The sequence below is a fragment of the Callithrix jacchus genome, chromosome 14 (assembly GCF_049354715.1).
Source record: "Callithrix jacchus isolate 240 chromosome 14, calJac240_pri, whole genome shotgun sequence".
NCBI classification, from domain to species: domain Eukaryota; kingdom Metazoa; phylum Chordata; class Mammalia; order Primates; family Cebidae; genus Callithrix; species Callithrix jacchus.
In genome coordinates this window covers 53,450,075-53,470,993 of record NC_133515.1, presented here as the reverse complement: position 1 = coordinate 53,470,993, position 20,919 = coordinate 53,450,075, and the positions used below count along the sequence as shown (strand labels likewise).

At 45.5% G+C, this 20,919-nt stretch overlaps 1 protein-coding gene across 5 annotated transcripts in view; it reads right to left on the bottom strand.

The window, feature by feature from the left end:
- The window catches only part of LOC128929630 (uncharacterized), a 55,671-nt gene that overhangs the window by 4,791 nt on the left and 29,961 nt on the right, over positions 1 to 20,919 (bottom strand). For 3 of the 5 annotated variants that reach the window (XM_078349288.1, XM_078349286.1, XM_078349287.1), the window contains exon 3: positions 7,440 to 7,615. In XM_078349288.1, coding sequence (XP_078205414.1) covers positions 7,440 to 7,615 — 176 coding nt within the window. Of the gene's footprint in view, positions 1 to 2; positions 2,804 to 7,439; positions 7,616 to 20,919 lie in introns of those variants that run through there. The other 2 variants (XR_013526601.1, XR_013526602.1) reach the window with 2 other exon arrangements.

Sequence of the window (20,919 nt, the reverse complement as noted above, 5' to 3'; positions counted from 1 at the left end):
AGGTCAAAAGTTATTTCATAATAATACTAAGACATTATTTGTCTTTTTCACTATGATGACATTTTCACTAATGCTATGAAAACAATGGTAAACAAAATGGCTCATACCTTAGCATGAATCAAAGCAATGGCATTCAACTAAAGCAGTGGTCACCTATATACTCTTTATTATTACACAGAGCAGTTAAAAAGAAAACAGCCAGTGGCGCTGAAGAATGTCCTTGAGGAAGCAATAAAAATTATTAATTGCATTCAATCTCAACCCTTGAGTTAATATTAAGTGAGTAAAATGGGGAGAATACACAGAGCACATCAGCTACGTTCCAGGACAGAGATCCTGAGTGAAAGTACTTGTGCCACTGTTGAGTGGAAAGCTGAACCAGCCGTTTTCTTCATGCAACTTTATTTTTCTGTGAAAGAACTGATAAATAGTTGTTCTTCAGACTAGGGCATGAACCAGAGATTTTCTCCAAAATAACTAAGTGGACCTGTTCTCTCAAGGAAAACAACTGACAGTATTTGTTGCCAATGATAAAACTCAAGCTTTCAAATAAAATGTTGAAGTCTGGAAAATTTGTACTTGCCATAATGAACTTAACAGCTTCCCAATACTTAGCAACTTCCTGAATAAGGTTTGTGGTGATATTAACCAATGTGATTTTTAAATGCCGTATATTTGGTGTTGTATATTTGACATTGTATAATGGAATGTGTTCACAATTTGAATATTTGCATAGCACCATGAACCAATATTTTCCCAATGGCTCCTGCCTGTAATCCCAGCACTTTGGGAGGCCGAGGTGTGTGGATCACCTGAGGTCAGGAGTTGGAGACCAGCCTGGCCAAGATGGTGAAACCCCATTGCTACTAAAGAATATAAAAAATTAGTTGAGTGTGGTTACGGGCACCTGTAATCCCAGCTACTCAGAAGGCTGAGGCAGGAGAATCACTTGAACCCAGGAGGCGAAGATTGCAGTGAGCCAAGATCACGCCACTACTCCAGCCTGGGTGACAGAACAAGACTCTGTCTGTCAAAAAACAACAATAACAACAAAGATTGCCAGTTTAGCATTCTCTCATTCATTAGAACCTGGAAGCCTCCCCCACCCCCATCCTCACTGAAGGGGATTGCAGCACAAATTTCCGTTTATTTGCACCAACCAGAGCTTGTAACCTGTTACCTTTGAGAGATAATCCTACAAAATGCAGTAGAATGTAGATTCCAAAACCTGCAGAGATTACATTTTATGGGAGGGGAATTATCTCTATAATCCAATTAACACAGCAAGTGACAGGGGAAAAACATAGGCTGTAGATTAGTGCTGGGGGGAGGAATTGGGACATTCTAGAAGTTAATTCATATTAACAGGTTCAAAAGCCTCTGAAGTGCATTTATAATTTCCTAAATCCTAATCATTAATCTGTATTATGAACCAGTAGCTTTTGGAAAGAATATTACAGCTACAAATCAAATGTTTTTTGTTTGGTTTTGTTTTGAGATGGAGTTTCGCTCTTGTTGCCCAGGCTGGACTGCAGTGGCACGATCTCAACTCACTGCAACCTCTGCCTCCCAGAGATTCAAGCAGTTCTCCTACTTCAGCCCCCAGAGTAGCTGGGATTACAGGCTTCCACTACTATGCCTTGCTAATTTTTTGGATTTTTATTACAGACGGAATTTTACGGTGCTGGCCAGGCTGGTCTGAAACTCCTGACCTCAGGTGATCCGCTTGCCTCAGCCTCCCAAAGTGCTAGGATTACAGGCGTGAGCCACCGTGCCCAGCCAAATCAAATGTTTTAAATAATTTTCTTTATGAATGTCCTACTTTCCTTGAAAGTTGAGTACATTTCTCCCCATCAAATGATGAGTTTATAATTCACCACATTTCCCTCTTCATCTTGGCTGCCAAGAAGCTTTGAATCAGGTTAAACACACATCCAGATAACCAAATCAATATTTGGCAGGTGATTCCCAAATTCCTAGAGGTGGGAGACTATTTATGTCATATGGGATTAGCTAGCTAATCCCTTCCTTCTCAGTGGGTCATTTTGTCATCTGTTGAGCCAAAATGAAATGGCCACTATCAAATTCCCTTTACAATCTTCCCAGGTCTCCAGGCAACTTCCTGTCCAAGCTCATGGTCCTAGCTGCTGAGAATCAAGGTGTCCATCAGATGGTTACTCCGCCTTCCTTTTCAGTATCTTCCATGCTAATATGATCGATAGTTATGCAGAGGGAAATAATATTAAACTGCTTTTATCCCCTGAAGGAAATGCTTATGTGCTCAAGATTGCCTGCATTTTCTGAGTATATTCCAAAATCTCTGAAGATTTTATTCATGCAAGATAAGTGTGACCTTCAACTAAACTCAAATCTATAATTTAAAGTGGCCTCTTTGACTCAAAATCCTCTCCATTTCCATGCCAAATGGATCATCAGCTGCTCTCCAAGTAATACTTGCTCCAGAGGAAGGTTCCAGCTACTGATCGACGCACATTTTTGCATTTCTACTCACAGACTTAAGTTCTGCTCTCCAATATGTGACTGTAGCTTAATTGACGGAGGAATGCAAAAAGAGATTTGGAGGCGTCTGACTACTGTCGACTCATTGACTTCCCTCGGAGAATTCTTTCACTTGTCTTTTAAATTTTCCTTTCTTGTCAAAATTGCAGGTGCAGATAAATGCTGGAATCTTATTTCAATCAGAAAGTGCCAAGAACAAGAAAAGATGGAGAATTTTGATTGTCGTTGAGGACAGAGCCTCAAACAGCTGGAGGCCTTCCATTCTCTTTTAGCTTCCATCCATCTAAGAAAAAAAATGCACCAAGGATTTCACTCAATTTGTGCAGAAAGATGAGGAAATTCACACTGAAATGAAGAATTGCATTCCCAAAATAGCGTTAACCTAGAACAGCGCTGATGGGGGAATAAGAGACCTTGGATGTGGTGGGTCCAACCTTTGGTAAAAAGTCCAGGGGATACCCCAGAAGGGATTTCTGTGTGACAGTTAGCTGATGATACACTGGCCTTTCCTTTCAGCGAGGCTTAGAGCCAGCTTAGGGATTCTCACCTCAGCCAGATTTTCTTTCTCCAGACAAATGTGTATTTCAGACAACTTCTAAGTAAATCTGGAAATGATTATGAGAAAGGAAAAATAAAATGCAACAAAAGCCTCTGACTTAGTTGTCATTCAGAGTCACTCCTCCAGGGTGGGTCAAATCATTTGTCCCAGGGCCCACCTCAGAGCCTGCCCATAGACTTGCTGTGGTGGGTGTTTCAGGGATTTGAAAGATTCTATTTCTGGCCAGGTGCAGTGGCTCATGCCTGTAATCCCAGCACTTTGGGAGGACAAGGCAGGTGGATCACCTGAGGTTGGGAGTTCAAGACCAGCCTGACCAACATAGAGAAACCCTGTCTCTACTAAGAATACAAAATTAGCCGGGCATGGTGGTGCATGCCTGTAATCCCAGCTACTCAGGAGGCTGAGGCAGGAGAACCACTTGAACCTGGGAGGTGGAGGTTGCGGTGAGACGAGATTGCACCACTGCACTCCAGCCTGGGCAAGAGCGAAACTCTGTCTCAAAAAAAAAAAAAAGATGCTGTTTCCATGCTGTCTCCCAAATACTCTGGACCCAGGTCCTCAGCATCAGGGACTATACTTGATGACTTACATATCTCCAGTCTCTGGCCCAACTGCTAGCATATAGTAGATGCTCAATAACGAACTGGCACACAGTGGCTCACACCTATAATCCCAGCACTTTGGGAGGCCGAGGCAGGAGGATGGCTTGAGCCCAGGATCTTGAGACCAGCCTGGGCAACATAGAGAGACCCCACCTCTACAAAAAAATTTTTTTTTAATTAGCCAGGCATAGGGGCATGGGCCTGTAGTTCCAGCTACCTGGGTGGCTGAGGCAGGAGGATCACTTGAACACAGGAGGTCAAGGCTGCCTCAAGCCATGATCATACCACCCCACTCCAGCCTGGGTGACAGAGTGAGACCCTGTTTCAAAAAAAAAAAGCATTGAAATGTAGCCCTTTGGTAAACGTTTATGTATAAAAACACCAGAATTTGTCCCCGGGCTAGATGTTAATCCTTCTCAATTTCTAGTCCTAATTTCCCTTCTCCCCAGCTTTAGATATACTCTTAGAAATGTGTTGCCTAATATGGTGGCCACCTACCCCGGGAGGCCACTGAGCACTGGAACTGTGGCTAGTCAGAACTGAGATTTGCTGAAATATACACAGAGCCTCAAAGAGTTGGGGGAAACATGGAATGTAAACTGTTTTCTTTTTTTTTTTTGAGACAGGGTCTCATACTGTTGCCCAGGCTGAAGTGCAGTGGCACCATCTCACTGCAACCTCCACCTCCCAGGTTCTAGTGATTCTCCTGCCTCAGCCTCCAGAGTAGCTGAGATTATAGGTGCCCACCACCACACCTGGCTAATTTTTTGTATTTTCAGTTGAGATGGGGTTTCACTATGTTGGTCAGGCTGGTCTTGAACTCCTGACCTCGTGATCTGCCTGCCTCCCAAAGTGCTGGGATTACAGGCATGAGCTACAGCGCCTAGCCCTGTTTCATTAACAATATTAGTACTGACTACATGTTAAAATGATTTTGGATATATTAGGTTAGATAAAATATATTATAAAAATTAATTTCACCCATTTCCTTTTACTTTTTAAACTGTAGCTTTGGACCAGGCTGGTTCAAGCCTATAATCCCAGCACTTTGGGAGGCCAAGGAAGGAGGATTGATTGAGCCCAGGAGTTAGAGACCAGCCTGGGCAACAAAGCAAGATGTTGTCTCTCCAAAAAAATAGAAAATTAACAGGGCATGGTGGTGCACACTTGTGGTCTCAGCTATAAGGGAGGCTGAGGCAGGAGGATCGCTTGAGCTCAGGAGGTCAAGGCTGCAGTGAGCCATGATCATGCTACTACATTCCAGTCTAGACAACAGGGTGAGACCCTATCTCAAAAAAAAAAAAATTAGCTTCGGCCAGCGTGGTGGCTCATGCCTGTAATCCCAGCACTTTGGAAGGCCAAGAAGATTGCTTGAGGCCAGGAGTTCAAGACCAGCCTAGGCAAGGTAGCAAGACTTCTCCTACATACAAAAATAATAATAATAAACAAAATAAATAAAAATATATACACTTTAAAGTTCAAATAAACTATGTAGTTTGCCTTGTATTTCTATTGGACCGTGGTGGCTCAGACCTTACGTGACTCCCATTCAGACCCGGCAGAGTCTACTGTGACCCCTACTGACTTGACAAACCTAGTGTCAGACCTGAGGTCCACAAACCACAAACGTCTCCAGAAAGCCCAGAAGCGAGTAGCAGAAGGCCGCTCCAATCTTGCCGGGCCACACAGCACGCACGGCGGGTCCCCGTGCAGAACCTGTGCTTTGCTGCCCTCTGCTGGCCGCGTCCCGCTTTGCAAAGTCCCTGGGCGGTGCCCTCTCCTGCTGCACCCCGCAAGCAGCAGCAGCTGTGCTCATACTTTTCCTGTGCTTCCCTCTTCCCTTGTTAGCCCTGTTTTTAAAAGAGTAGATGGCAAGAAAAAGGGAGACTGCATCTTTTCAAAAGGAAAACGTGATCTGGTAGAAGCAGTTTCTTTTTTAGATCATGATCTATTTCCTTCAAAAACGTGAAGTTTATCTTGCAGTGTTCTTCACACTTCATCCATGACTTGCATCCTGTGGGGCATTTGTTAAATATACAAATTACCAGTCCTCTCTGTAGCAAATTCTGGATCAGTAGTTTACAGTTGCAAGCCCAGGAACCTGTGTGTAAGAAGCTCCACAGGTGATTCTTGTCCCCCCTCCCTGGAGGAAGTTTGAGAAATACAGCTGTGAAACTGTGCATCTTAAACGTGGAGATGCTTACGGGCTACCTGCGCCCTTTAAAACCTGATTCTGATCCGGTAGATCCTAGCTGAGGCCTAATAGCCCACACCTGTAACAGGCTTCCAGCTGCTCCTACTGCTGTTACTGCTGCTGCCGTCTAGGGTCACACTTTGAGTCAGCAGGGATGTAGTTATGCACGGTCCACGCCCTCAGGTGTAGCCTTAATAGTACACCCGTCCTATTTAAAATCGCTACGCACTCTTGCTACCCACCACTCCCACCAAGGCTGCTCTGAAGAGCAAACTCGAATTATCTCTTTTGTCTGGAAAAGCAAGGATGCCCCCTTTTGACAGCTCAAAATATTTTCTGTAAAATGCCTGGAGAGGAATGATAGATGTATTTTTCTCACAAAACAAGGGTTTTTTTCATCATTATTGGTTAGAAAGAATTCATTTGTCTAATAAACTAACCATGTAGCCTTGTGTGTTGAAACCATGTCGAGATCCTGGCCATTTACACTACAAAGATTACAGGGAGTGACTCAGTGCCACCGTTTAAGAGGGGGACCTCTGAAGATTGTCCCAAAGATGGACCACGCAGGAAGAGCTGGGGCTTGAGAAATGAGCAGTTGCCTTTGAGACCTGTCCATGGTGTCTTATCTTGAAACTCAAGTTTCTGTCTTTAATTTCCTAACCCTTTCCTGCACTGGTTTCCAGCAAACATTTTTACTGCTGTCAAATCGAACAGTCATGCTGGCTCAGGTTGTCACTGCTCCTAGCTGTGCCCTGTGATTCTCTGGAAGTTTTGGGCGAGAGGCAGTGGATGGGGAGGGACTCTTTTGTATCAGCTTTAGTTAAATTCTGCATTTGAAACTCTTTTTAAAGATGCACTTTGGATTTACCAAAGGTTATGCCTTAATTTCCCAAGACATGAGACTGCATCATAAACTGCAATTTCTAGACACTGATGAAACTGAATTCATTAAACAGAGCCCTTTTGGGGGGAAAATCTTAAATGTAAATGTAACATATGCACTAGTGGATAAAAATTATCTGACCATCCTGTTTCTGGCTTAATCTCCAAGGCTCAGAGTGTGAGTCTAACTTCTATCTGCGCGGCTTACATGACGGCAGATTGCTGCTGATGCAGTTGTTTGCTTTTGTTTTATTTGAAGGCCAATAATATAATACATCTTTACAGTTAATACCTTCCCATCCTCATCCCTAAATTTTCAAAATACTCCAATAGTTAGCTATATAGCTCCCATTAAAGTCAAATTTCCTTAGATGAGGAAGTTTCTGAATGCCTAATTACACAGGCAATGCTGGAAAAAATATTCAGACTGCATTTACATTGCCAGCTTTCTTTTCCCATTACACAACAGAAGATTTATCCTTTCATCTTGTACATGAGCATTGCTCTTGCAAGCTTGTGATTCCATGTAACATATATTAGTATATCATTCACTATTAGCACCAACCTTGACAATCTGGAAGTTATGCCTCTCTCAATGTTATATATAGTCTTTCTTCTGAGCTAGAAACAAACCAAAGCAAAAATAATCACCAAATCCCACATCCTGGCTGTCACTTACCCAGACAGAGTGACATTGCAACATCCCAGGGCCCCACAGATCTCCTGTGAGCTGTGTGGATTCCTGCCATGGGCTGCACCCACGTAACTATCAAATGTAGTTCACTGGCAGAAAGCCCATTTAAACCTTTATCCAGTGGCACGCTCAGGATTTTTTTCTGGACAGGTTCCTTCTGCCTGTGGAAATAAGTGAGTGCTCAGTGATCAGTCACTATCCAAGGATCAATCTAGTTCCTACTGAAAGTGACCCAGGAAAACGTGTAAAACATGTATTTGCACATTGAACTTTGTTAATTTTCAAAAGCTTAGACTTTGAAACAGTCATGCAGTTTGATCAGAAGCAAAGCCCAATACCTACATTCTCAAACTCCAAGGTCAGAAAGTAACTAAAGAAAAACTGCAACCTTTAATTGGGCTGCTGCCAAGGCCTCAGGTGTGTGGGTGTCACCTGGTTTTCCCAGATGTCAGCAGAGAGACAGGATTTGATAGACAGATAACTTAGCCCTCAACTCTTGGGAACAGCTACCACAATGCTTAGACCGCCTACCAATTCACATTGCTAGCAGGTTCCCAATAAACGCTGCTGACAGACTGTCGAACTGAGGCAGGTCTACTGGGGGAACAATTTGCTGAATGGTCCAGCAAACGTCATCATGTCACGCAGAGCCTCAACAACTCATCTGGGGAGTGAGCCAGCTTCCAGCCTTGCACCTCCCACGATTCTGCCATGAGAAACCAAGTCACAACAATTCAGTGTCCTGAACACTGGCATGAGAGGACTGGGGTTGGGGACTGGGGCCTGCAAGTTCTCTGCTTCTCATAACTGCTGTCACAAATGGCCCCGGCTCTCACTTCCCAGACTCCTATCATTATAAAAATGGGAGTAAGAGGTGAAACCCCAGGAGAGTCTTCCTGGAGTTCAAAGAGTAGGAAGAAACCTCCTGTGGGGTGGCACCAGTCAGCACAGTCTCCTTAGAGCCTGGGCACCTGCTCATGGCCCCATGACAAGGAGAGATGCCTGGGAACAGATTCACTAAGTCCCTGGGGTTCTTCTCAGGCCTGGGACTGTGCTCCCTAGAGTGACAGTTGTGACCCTGCCCAGAGAGCCAATTTGAGAACTGCTATGCCGCAGGAGTGACAAAGGCAAATAACATACCAATATTCTTGTGCAAATACAGTCGTCTCAACCTGAAAAGGTCTTAGGAACTCCCAGAGGTCTGTGGACCACACTTGGACAATCACTGACCTGTCTCATGATTCTGCTTTTGTCACCCTGTCTCATGTATTTGTTTGTCTACTTGGCATCCCCTCCACCTGGCTGTAAGCCCTATAAGAGCAATGACTTGGTCTTTTTCTCCCCTCTAACCACAGTTTCAGGGGTTGAAAAGAATGCCTGGAACATAATACGTACATAATAAGTGTTTTTTACATGAATGAATAAATGGCCAGGGTAAGGAAGCAAAATAGACCCTCCCAGGACAAGTGCCAGGACTTCGCCGATCACACAGGTAGAGCACGTTCCATAGCACCTGGCACGTGGTCTGCACTCAATACCTTTACTCTCCATCTTGGCTGAGAGTTTGCTTGCTGTTGGACTGAATCCTCCCAGTCCTGACAGCCTTCATTGGCCAGGTCATGGCTAGGGATCTGGGTTCTTGCAGCCCTTTCTCAAGGGAAGATCCCAGAGAAATCCTGGCTGCTCCTCAAGCACAGGTACACCCCCCAGATAGGAGCGTGGCCGAAATTCTTCCTTCCTGCAGCTGGTCTCTCCAAACTCAACCAATGTCCAAGTCCCCTAGTGCTGACTACAGTCGGCTTGAGTCAACCACTGCTTAATCTGAATCTCAGTGTGAAGCCAAGAAGAGAATTAGTAGAGCCAGCAGGTGAAGTCATTAAGGCTGGTCTTTTTTTTTTTTTTTTCTGAGACGGAGTTTCACTCTTGTTACCCAGGCTGGAGTGCGATGGCGTGATCTTGGCTCACCGCAACCTCCGCCTCCTGGGTTCAGGCAATTCCACTACCTCAGCCTCCTGAGTAGCTGGGATTACAGGCACCCGCCACCATGCCCAGCTAATTTTTGTATTTTTAGTAGAGACAGGGTTTCACCATGTTGACCAGGATGGTCTCGATCTCTTGACCTCGTGATCTACCCGCCTCGGCCTCCCAAAGTGCTGGAATTACAGGCGTGAGCCAGTGCGCCCGGCCAACGTCTGGTCTTATGCAAACTTTTTCAAAAGTCATTTTTCTGGGATCTTTCCTGATTGGCATGTCCTTCCCAGTCTACACACATTTTCCCTGTGGAATGTCCCTCTGCACTCCCTAGAAGATCTACAATACAGGCAGGTCACCCTTCCTCTGCCTTATCTGCTCTAGTCAATTAAAATAAAATAAAATAAAATACAGGGAGGACATGTACTCTGACCACAGAGCCCTCTTAGTCAGCAGGTGTGAGCTTCGCTCTATAAACTCAGGATGCAAAAAAATGCCACACTGATTTTCTAGGCACTCCTTTTGTGGGATATTCAGCACCAGGTGTCATGATGACACCCTTTCCCTGGCAATGGCCACATTGGGAGGAGCTGTCTCCAGGGGAATGAGGACCTCAAGGAAGCAAGCAGCTATCTTTGTGTGTGTGTGTGTGTGTATGTATGACAGAGTCTCGTTCTATCACCCAGGCTAGAGTACAGTGATATGATTTCAGCTCACTGCAACCTCCACCTCCTGGGTTCAAGTGATTCTCCTGCCTCAGCCTCCCTAGTAGCTAGGATTACAGGCATGTGCCACCACACCTGGCGAATTTTTGTATTTTTCGTTGAGACAGGGTTTCATCATGTTGGTCAGGCTGGTCTCGAACTCCCGACCTCAAGTGATCTGCCCGCTTCCGCCTCCGGAAGTGCTGGGATTACAGGCATGTGCCCTGCACCTGGCAGGAAGCAGGCAGCTATCTAAGGAGATGGAGACTAATGAGGAAGAGGGCTTTTAGATGGGAAAAAAGTCAGAGAAGGCTTCTTTCAGGAGATGGCATTTGAGCAGATATGTGAATGACATAAAGATCTGCAAGGAAAGCATCAGGCAAAGGAAGAACAAACAAAGATCCAAGGCAGGGCTGAGATGGACATGTCAAGGAAAAGCACGAAGGCTGGTGCGGCCAGAATGGGGTGAGAGTGAGGTTGAGAGAGAGGTAGAGGCCTATCTTTGTTAAGCCTTGTAGGCCTTGGTAAGGAGGTGGTTTCATCCAAAGTGTGATTCATGCCATTGGATGGCTATGAGTAGGAGTGACCTGGCTGACTTGCTTTTTGTAAAGAGTACTCTCAGCCAGGCACGGTGACTCACACCTGTGGTCCCAGCTACTCAGGAGGCTGAGGCAGGAGGATTGAGCCCAGGAATTTGAGGCTGCAGTGAGCTTTGATTACACCACTGAACTCCAGCCTGGGCAACAGTGCAAGACCCTGTCTCTAAAATGATAACTAACTAACTAAATAAATAAATAAATAGCACTCTCACTGCTATGTAGAAAATAGACTGCAGGTATGGGAAAGGAGAAAGAATGATGACAGAAAGACCGGAAGGCGGGCAGCCACAACAGGAGTCCACGTAAGAGAGAGGTGACTTGGACTAGGGGAGTAGCAGAGGACATGGTGAGAAGTCATTTGACCAAGATATGTTTTGGATTTCTTTTTGCTGTTTTTTTTTTTTAAGGGCCTCACTATGTTGCCCAGGCTGATCTTGAACTCCTGGGCTCAAATGATCTGCCTCCCTCAGCCTCTCAGACTGCTGGGATTACGGGCATGAGGTATCATGCCCAATCAACCAAGATGTCTTTGGAGATGAGACTGGATGACAAAGTTGGATTAATGTTGGTGTAAGGGGAATAGCATAACCAAGGATGGCCCCTGAGTGTACAACCTGAGCAAGATCTAGGTGCATCTTGGTAGTATATACTGAAATGGAGAAGACTGAGGTAGGAGATTTGAAGGATAAAAGCAAGTCCTATTTTGAAGAGGTCCAATTTGAGACACTTATTGGACTTCCAATGGGAAATCTCAGATAGATGGATAAACATATGCAAGTATAAAGCTCCAGAGTGTTGCAGAGGTTGGAGCAGAAGATATGTACAGTTGACCTGTGGTATCCATGGGGTTGGTTCTAGGACCTCCTGTGGATACCAACATCCACAGATGCTCAAGTTCCTGATACAAAATGATGTCATAGGCCAGGTGCAGTGGCTCATCACACCTGGTAATACCAGCACTTTGGGAGGCCGAAGTGGGAGGATCAATTGAGCCCAGGAGTTGGAGACCAGCCTGGGCAATATGGCAGAACTCCATCTCTACAAAAAACACAAAAATTAGCCCAGTATGGAGGCTCGCGCCTGTAGTCCCAACTACTCAGGAGGCTAAGGCAAGATGATTGCTGGAGCTGGAGAGGTCAAAGCTGCAGTGAGCCATGATTGCACCACTGTACTCAACACAGGATGAAAGTCTCAAAAACAAAACAAAAGGTGAGTATTTGCATATAGCCAATGCATATTCTCCTGTGTACTTTTTTTGAGACAGAATTTTGCTCTGTCACCTAGGCTGGAGGGTAGTTGTGCAATTTCAGCACACTGCAAACTCCACCTCCTGGGTTCAAGCTACTCCCCTGCCTCAGCCTCCCAACTAGCTGAGACTACAGGCGTGTGTCATCATGCCTGGCTACCTTTTGTATTTTTAGTAGAGACAGGGATTTGCCATGTTGGCCAGGCTGGTCTTGAACTCCTGACCACAAGTGATCCACCCGCCTCTGCCTCCCAGAGTGCTGAGATTGCAGGTGTGAGCCACTGCACCTGGCTTGTGTACTTTAAATCATATCTAGATTACTGATATGGCACCTAACACAATGCAAATGCTACGTAGTTGTTATACTTTACTGTTTAACTGTCATTCTTGCTATAATGACAAGAAAGGTCTGTACATGTTCAGTATAATTTTTTTTCTGAATACTTAGATCCACAGTTGGTTGACTCCATGTACACAGAACCCATGGATATGGAGGGCCAACAGATATTGGCAAATAGATGGCCCTTAAACCCACATGACTGCATGTCAACCAAGAGAATATAAGTAGAGAAGAGAGAAGAGGACTGAGCCCCAGGGCACACATCAGTTAGAGGTGAGAAAGAGATTCCAGAAAAGGATACCGAGATGGCAGGAAAGACAGAGAGCGCTTCAAGGAGAAGGGGCTTCATCATATCAATACTACTGAGAATTGAAGTAAGATAAGACTTGAGAATTGACCAGTGGGTTAGGCCAAGTTTTGACCCTGATACGAACAGTTTCAGCAAAGTGGCAGGGGAGGGCCAGGCACGGTGGCTCATGCCTGTAATCCCAGCACTGTGGGAGGCCAAGGTGAGTGGATCACCTGAGGTCAGGTGTTCAAGACCAGCCTGACCAATATGGAAAAACTCTGTCTCTACTAATAATACAAAATTAGCCGGGTGTGGTGGTACATGCCTGTAATCCCAGCTACTTGGGAGGCTGAGGCAGGAGAATCGCTTGAACCCAGGAGGCAGAGGTTGCAGTGAGCCGAGATTGGGCCACTGCACTCCAGCCTGGGCAACAAGAGTGAAACTCCAACTCAAAAAAAAAAAAAAAAAGTGTCAGGGATAAAAGTCTGGTTAAAGTGGGTTGAGAAAATAAAGGCCTCTGGGCTGAATGTGGAGGACTGAACAGCCGCATTTCTTTTTTTCTTTTTCCCGGAACACATGCACTTTATCGAATGCCATTGTAGAAAAGTATGTAAGAATAAAGGGCATAGACAGGACTCAGGCCCAGGGCGCAGGGCCAGCAGTGGAAGGTGAGTACTTGGGTGCTACTGCTGGTCTTAGAAATCCTTTGTCATCTGAAAAACGGTTTGGAATATTATCATAGAACTACTGGTGAAAAGGATGCTGAGTGCCATGATCATACTGATGCCCAGGATGAAGTCACAGACATTCAGGCACTTGGTGGTGGAGGCGTAGGGCTGGGCCCCAGTCAGGTCACCAACCATCTTTCAGTCCCTAGACTTCACAGAGCAGGTGAATGCTATGAAGCCCTGGCAGCACCCGTTCATGAAGAGGGTGTTGAACGGAGACCAGACGACATGGCTGGGCATGGTGGTCTCCCTATGGATGTAGATCACAGTGGATATCAGGGGAACAAGGTTGCGGGGTGCCCCCAGCACAGCCACCTCATGCTCCTCCTTGAGCATCTCATAGTTGGGGGTGGCCAGTGTTGGCAGGAGTGAAGACAGTTTGCACAGTGTGGTTCATGGTGTCCAGGGAAGACCAGCCATGGTCGAGATGATGGGATGGTTTTCCAGCTACATTTACTTCTGTTTCCTCTTAAATTTTCACTAAAATGACAACAAAGTATTTAAAATGCATAAACCTATGGAAGAAAAAAAACAAGAGCAGTGGTAGGAGCATATGAGAGATGTCAATACGATTTTGGAATCGAGAAAGTAGATGGATGAGGCCGGGTATGGTGGCTCACACCTGTAATCCCAGCACTTTGGGAGGTCAAGATGAGTAGATCGCCTGAGGTCAGGAGTTCAAGCCAAGACTGGCCAACATAAAGAAACCCCATATCTACTAAAAATACAAAAATTAGCCAGGCGTGGTGGTGCGTGCCTGTAGTCCCAGCTACTCAGGAGGCTGAGGCAGGAGAATCACTTGAACCCAGGAGGCGGAGGTTGCAGTGAGCCGAGATTGTGCCATTGCACTCCAGCCTGGGTGACAGAGCAAAACTCCGTCTCAAAAAAAAAAAAAAAGAAAAGAAAGAAAGTAGATGGGTGAACACTAAGTGACTCAGAAGCCTGAAGAAAATTGAAAGTTGAGGATCTATAGTCTAGAGGAGCAAGAAGTGGTCTAATTCATGCCAAGAACCTCAGGAAGTTTCAGGAGTTGAAGATACCAAGTACTTGGGAAGGTGGGGTTGCTAGAAGGAGGTGAAAGCAGGAATGAGTGAAAATCTTCATAGGAAGAAAAAGACTCCTAGATCCTCTCCTCACCCACACACAGCTGGGTGACTGCCACTCCATCACCCAATCAAAAGACCAGAACCTGGGCCAGCCGTGGTGGCTCACACCTGTAATCCCAGCACTTTGAGAAGCTGAGGTGGCAGATCACTTGAGGTCAGGAGTTCAAGATCAGCCTGGCCAACATGGTGAAACCCCATGTCTATTAAAAATACAAAAAAAAAAATTAGCTGGGCGTGGTGGGTGTGCACCTGTTATTCCAGCTACTTGGGATGCTGAGGAAGAAGAATAGCTTGAACCCAGGTAGTGGAGGTTGCAGTCAGTGGAGATCGCAGCACTGCATTCCAGCCTGGCCAATAGAGTGAGACTTCATCAAAAATGAAAGAAAGGTAAGGAAAGGGGAGGGGAAAGTGGGAGAGAGAAAGAGAAAGAGAGAAGAAAGGAGGGAGGGAGGGAAGGGGAAGGGGGGAAGGGAGGAAGGGAATAAGGAAAGAAGAGAGGAAGGGAAGAGGGAAGGAAGGAAGGAAGGAAGGAAGGAAGGAAGGAAGGAAGGAAGGAAGGAAGGAAGGAAGGAAGGAAGGATTAGGAGGATGGTAAGAAGAAACAGAGGGTAAAAGACCAATTCCTCATTTCCCACAACAGGAAGTCAATAGATACTATATAAAACCAAAAAAATCAGAAGTAGCAGTTATTTGGGGAAAAAAAATAAAGATAAAGAAAACCTAAAGAAACGGCTTTAAAATAGAAAGAAGTTGCTTCTGTGGGGAAGAAGTTGGATAATCCTTTTTATTCTAAGCCTTGTAAAACTGTTCGATTTTAATTTTTAAAACTACATGACTTTTTTAAACAATACATGTACAGCCTTGATAAAATAAAGGTTAATGTTTAAAAAATAAAAAGAAAGAAAATAAGAGATGAGAGAGAGAAGACAAGATGCAACAGGTCTATTCAGAAGTCTGGACTTGGTAAGGTATAGAAGGCAAACAGCTTTAATTTTCTTCAATTGTTGCTTTCAATCACTTTCCAGTTGAATTTCATTTTCCTGTTACTTAATGAAATATTGAGCAGATGTCTTAACTTTCTGGTGACTTTCAATTATTAACTCTATTCCATTTTAAGTGCTAATCTTGTCAATCATTTTAATCTCATCCCCACCCACTCCCACAAGCCAACCAGCTTTTGGAGTTGGAGTGTGGCCCCGAAGGAGTCCGTTCTTTTCAACTCCCGCTGCCAGATTCCTGAGGTGGGATATCTGACCTTGGCTCAGACCTCTTCCACCCGCTCAGCTTCTCCTCCCACTTCATCCCTGACAGTTCTAGTCAGTGGGCTCAAAACCTTTCCTTGGGTTTCCTTGAACCACAAAAACTTAACACTCCCAACAGGGAGGACAAGCTGCCTGCTGCAGCCTCTCCTCTGCCTGGTCGCCCCCTAGCTTCCATGTACCCCACTCAGAAGGCCAGAGGGAGACAGATGCCCAGCTGGAGAAAGGATATCATCTCCTCGACTTGCAGTCACAAGTGGGTCTCTGGGACCCCTCACTTGCTTTATGGGAGGAGAATGAAGGGCACAGCTCTCCCCACTAGGCCGACAGCTGGTGTGATCCCCTCTATTTTTTTCTTAATATAAACTAAGGATTGATAGGAAGAGTGAAGTGACAGCTGGGGAAAGAGACAATTAAACCATCTCTTAATACACTTCTTTGTCTCCATCTTTAACGCTCATCATCAGTTCTAGGACCACAGGGAAAGTCCCACCCAATATGGTATTTCAGGATTGCTTAGAATGTTGCTGTTCAGAGAAGCTGAGAAATGGAGCCATTGCTGGAGGAGGATATGGGATCAGAGAGGCACTTCCTTTATTTCTCTCTCTTTCTATTTCTTCTCTCCTTTTTTCCTTTTCTTTTTTAGGCTGGAGTATAGTGGCTCAATCATACCTCATTGCAGCCTCAAGTGAGCATCACCACACCTAGCTATTTTTTAAAATTATTTTTTTAGAGACAGAGTCTCACTATGTTGTTCAAGCTGGTCTCAAACTCCTGGCCTCAAGTGATTTTCCCATCTTTGCCTCCCAAAGGGCTGGGATTACAGGCATGAGCCACCATGCTAGGCCGGGGAGGTATTTTCTTACCTGGGAAGTATTACCTCATGTTTGTACACTGATGGGAATCACCCAGTTGGGAAAGCAGGGGACAGACAGTGACACAGAGAAAGGGGATGATTGCAGGAGCAAGTCCTTGAGCAAGAAGGGGTGGACCAGGGAATACATGGTGCCAGTGATTGGAGCAAGAATGGGACATTCATTGCAACACTCCAGAAGGCAGAGCATAGGCAGCTACCAATGAAAGTACATTCAAAGTTTAAGATGAGCCTGGCCAACATGGCAAAACACTGTCTCTACTGAAAACACAAAACTAGCTGGGCGTGGCGGCGCATGTTTATAACCCCAGCTACTTGGGAGGCTGAGGTAGAGAATTGCTTGGACCCAGGAGGCGGAGGTTGCAGTGAGCTGAGATTGTGCCATTGCACTCCAGCCTCAGCAACAGAGCAAGACTCTTTCTTGAACTCCTGACCTCAAATGATCCACTCACCTGGGCCTCCCAAAGTACTGGGATTACAAGTGTGAGCCAACACACCTGACCAAGACTCTGTCTCAAAAAAATAAGATAAGATAAAAATTCCAAGAAAAATCCCAAAAGGAGCCAGGCCAACAGCTAAAAGTGAGAAGGAGAGAGGTGAGATTCAAAGTCTGATGGCAGAGGAAAAGCTATAATGTAGTCATTTCAAAGAGGGAGAACAACTTGACCTTGGCAATAAGCTGGACAACTGGACAAGGCTGTGGGCTCCTGACATTCACCATCCTTTGTGGACTTTTCTCCAGGCCTAGCCAGCTGCTCAGGTGCGGGCAGGGAATGAGGATGAGAGGTGCTAAGTTCATCAGAGTTGGGGTTTTGCCAGGAAAGTGTGGGTGGAGAGAGAGGCAGGTGAATTGAGTGTCATGTCAGGGGGTGATGTCAGGGATGAACCATGGAATCCGGACTGATCAAGGTGGGAAGTAGGGAGACAAGGGGATCATAGGAAAGTGGGTAACTTAGTGGAGGTTGGTGGACAGGGGTCCCAGTGGGAAGAATGCTGGAGCATGTCAAGAGACTGAACATTTGGGGGCTTTCCACTGGGATTTCCTCCACACTGTGACATACTTGGTCCTGCTATAATTCCCTAGAATTGCCTCACTTACGATCTTTCTGTGGGTACACTTTATGTTAGGTTAGTAGCCTCTGCCACCTCAGATGTATGCCTGCCTCAACCTCTGATGCATGAGATTGAGAGCTTCCCCAGACCTACCTCACTTTCATTAGGAAGGAAATCTATTTCCTTTGCTCGTGCTCATTATCCATTTTCTCTCCTTTTTAAGACATGGTCTTGCTGTCTCCCAGGCTGGAGTGCAGTAGTGCAATCTCAGCTCACTGTAACCTCCTCCTCCCAGGTTCAAGCAATACTCCTGTCCCAGCCTCCTGAGTAGCTGGGATTACAGGCATGCAACATCACACTTGGCTAATTTTATATTTTTAGTAGAGATGGGGTTTCACCAGGCTGGCCTCAAACTCCTAACCTCAGGTGATCCACCTGCCTCAGCCTCCCAAAGCACTGAGATTTTTTTTTTTTTTTTTTTTGAGACGGAGTTTCACTCTTGCTACCCAGGCTGGAGTGCAATGGCGCGATCTCGGCTCACCGCAACCTGCACCTCCTGGGTTCAGGCAATTCTCCTGCCTCAGCCTCCCGAGTAGCTGGGATTACAGGCACACACCACCATGCCCAGCTACTTCTTTTTTTTATATTTTTAGTAGAGACGGGGTTTCACCATGTTGACCAGGATGGTCTCGATCTCTTGACCTCATGATCCACCCGCCTCGGCCTCCCAAAGTGCTGGGATTACAGGCTTGAGCCACCGCGCCTGGCCCAAAGCACTGAGATTACAGACATGAGCCACCACACCCATCCTTATTATCCATTTTATTCCCCTCTCTTTTTTTTTTTTGAGAGACAGAGTCTCGCTCTGTTACCCAGGCTGGAGTGCAGTGGCATGATCTCAGCTCACTGCAGCCTCCGCCTCCCGGGTTCAAGTGATTCTCCTACCTCAGCCTCCTGAGTAGCTGGGATTATAGGCGTGTGCTACCAAGGCCAGCTAATTTTTTTACTTTCAGTAGAGATGGGGTTTCACCATGTTGGTCAGGCTAGTTTCAAACTCCTGAGCTCATGATCCACCCATCTCGGCCTCCCAAAGTGTTGGGATTACAGATGTGAGCCACTGTGCCCAGCCTCTTGGTTCTTTCTCCCTAACATCCACCTCTCTCTCCATGGGCCACCCAGAGGCCTCGTAGAAACTTTCTCTCTCCAACCAACCTATTGACTTCTCTTCCTGTGGTGCCTCCCACACCACCATAGTTGTGTCCTAGTTTTTCTACTCACTTCTTTTCAAATTTTTGTGCATCAGATTAGAAAAAGAAGTAGCAGATTTACAGAGGGAAGGGGTGACCACCATCCTCTTCACAGGAAATAACGGGCAGTCATAGAGAATTAATCCAGTCTGCAATACCTCACTCAGTCAGAGAGAGAGAGCACTCTTCTCTGAGTGTCTCCTGTGGTAGCAGAATTCCCCAGGGCCTGGCTTGCTTGGCAAGGGGCTAATGCAAAGCAATAACCAGCAACAGCTGGCTCTGAGTGTCTACTTCAAAGCCCCAAAACTCATAAGGAGTCATGGGTTATTAACAGGGCAAGAGCATGAGAGAGATTTGTTTCTCCACAAACCTGAGAGCCCCCTGGCTTCGAGTTTTTCAAATTTGCTTTAAAATAATTGTTCTGTTTTCTATAACAGCAACAGTTTTATTGTGGCAAAAGATGGTTCACTGTATCTGCTATAGTTTGACTGTGTCCCCTCCAAAATATAGCTGTTGAAATGTAACGGCTGATATGGTTTGATTCTGTGTCCCCACTCAAATCTCATGTCAAATTGTAATTTCCCATGTTGGGGAGAACCTGGTGGGAGGTAATTGAATCAGGGATGTGGATTTCCCCCTTGCTGTTCTCATGATTATGAGTGCATTCCCACAAGACATGGTTGTTTAAAAGTGTATCACATGTCCCCCTTTACTCTCTCTCTCCTGTTGCCATCTGAAGACGTGCTTACTTCCCTCTGCCCTTCCACCATGATTGTAAGTTTCCTGAGGTCTCCGCAGCCATGCTTCTTGTACAGTCTGCAGAACTGTAAGCCAATTAAACCTCTTTTCTTTATAAATTACCCAGGATCAGGTAGTTCTTTATAGCAGTGTGAGAATGGACTAATACAATGGCCAATTGGTAGTATTAATAGGTGGGGTCATTAAGAGGTGGGTAGGCCATGAGAGCATCTTCTTCATGAATGGGGTTAAGGCCTTTATAAAGGAAGCCTCACACAGCATTTCTCCCCTCCATAGCATGCAGCAATAAGGCACCATCTTGGAATCAAAGAGCAGCCTTCACCAGACAACCAAACCTGCTGGTACCTTGACCTTTAACTTCCCAGCTGTGAGAACTGTGAGAAATAAATTTCTGTTCTTTATAAATTACCCAGTCTCAGATACTTTGGTATAGCAACACAAACAGCCTACAACAGCATCTCAAAATTTATTATCTTCTTTTTAAATAATAGCACCCCTAATTCTTAGCTGGACACATGGGTATCCAAAATAAAAACCAGACTCACTTGTAGCTAGGTATGGCCATAAGTCTAAATCCTGAGCACAATGGGGTGTGATTTCTGGTCATACCCTTTAAAGTAAGGGATGGGTTTCCCTTGCTTCTACCCTTCTGCTTGGAATGGCAAAGAAACAGGGAAGAAGCAGCCAAGGCCTCTGCATGATCTTGTGGACAGAGCCACTATACCTGCCCTGGGCCAGCTTCGCAAGACAGAAATAAGCTTCCATCTTGTTCAGCATGCTGTTACTGTAGGGCTCTGTTACCTTCATCTGAGATTGTATCCTAGCTAATACCCTCATCCTTCTCTTTCTTTGGCTATATATGTGACAGATACATACAAAATGCCTAATACATGCTTTGCTCTTTCCATCCTTCATTCCATTCTTGAATTCATTACTGATAAGCCTGTTACCTTGGTGATTTTCTTCTTAATAATGGAGGATTTAGGCCAGATGTGGTGGCTTAAGCCTGTAATCCCAGCACTTTAGGAGGCTGAGGCAGGCAGATCACACAGGAGTTCAATACCAGCCTGACCAATGTGGTAAAACCCCATCTCTACTAAAAATACAAAAAAAAAAAAAATAGCCAGGAGTGGTGGTGGGTGCCTGTAATCCCAGCTACTTGGGAGGCTGAAGCAGGAGAATCGCTTGAACCTGGGAGGCAGAGGTTGCAGTGAGCCGAGATCATGCTGTTGCACTCCAGCCCAGGCAACAAAGCAAGACTCCGTCTCAAAAAAATAAAAAGTAATGGAG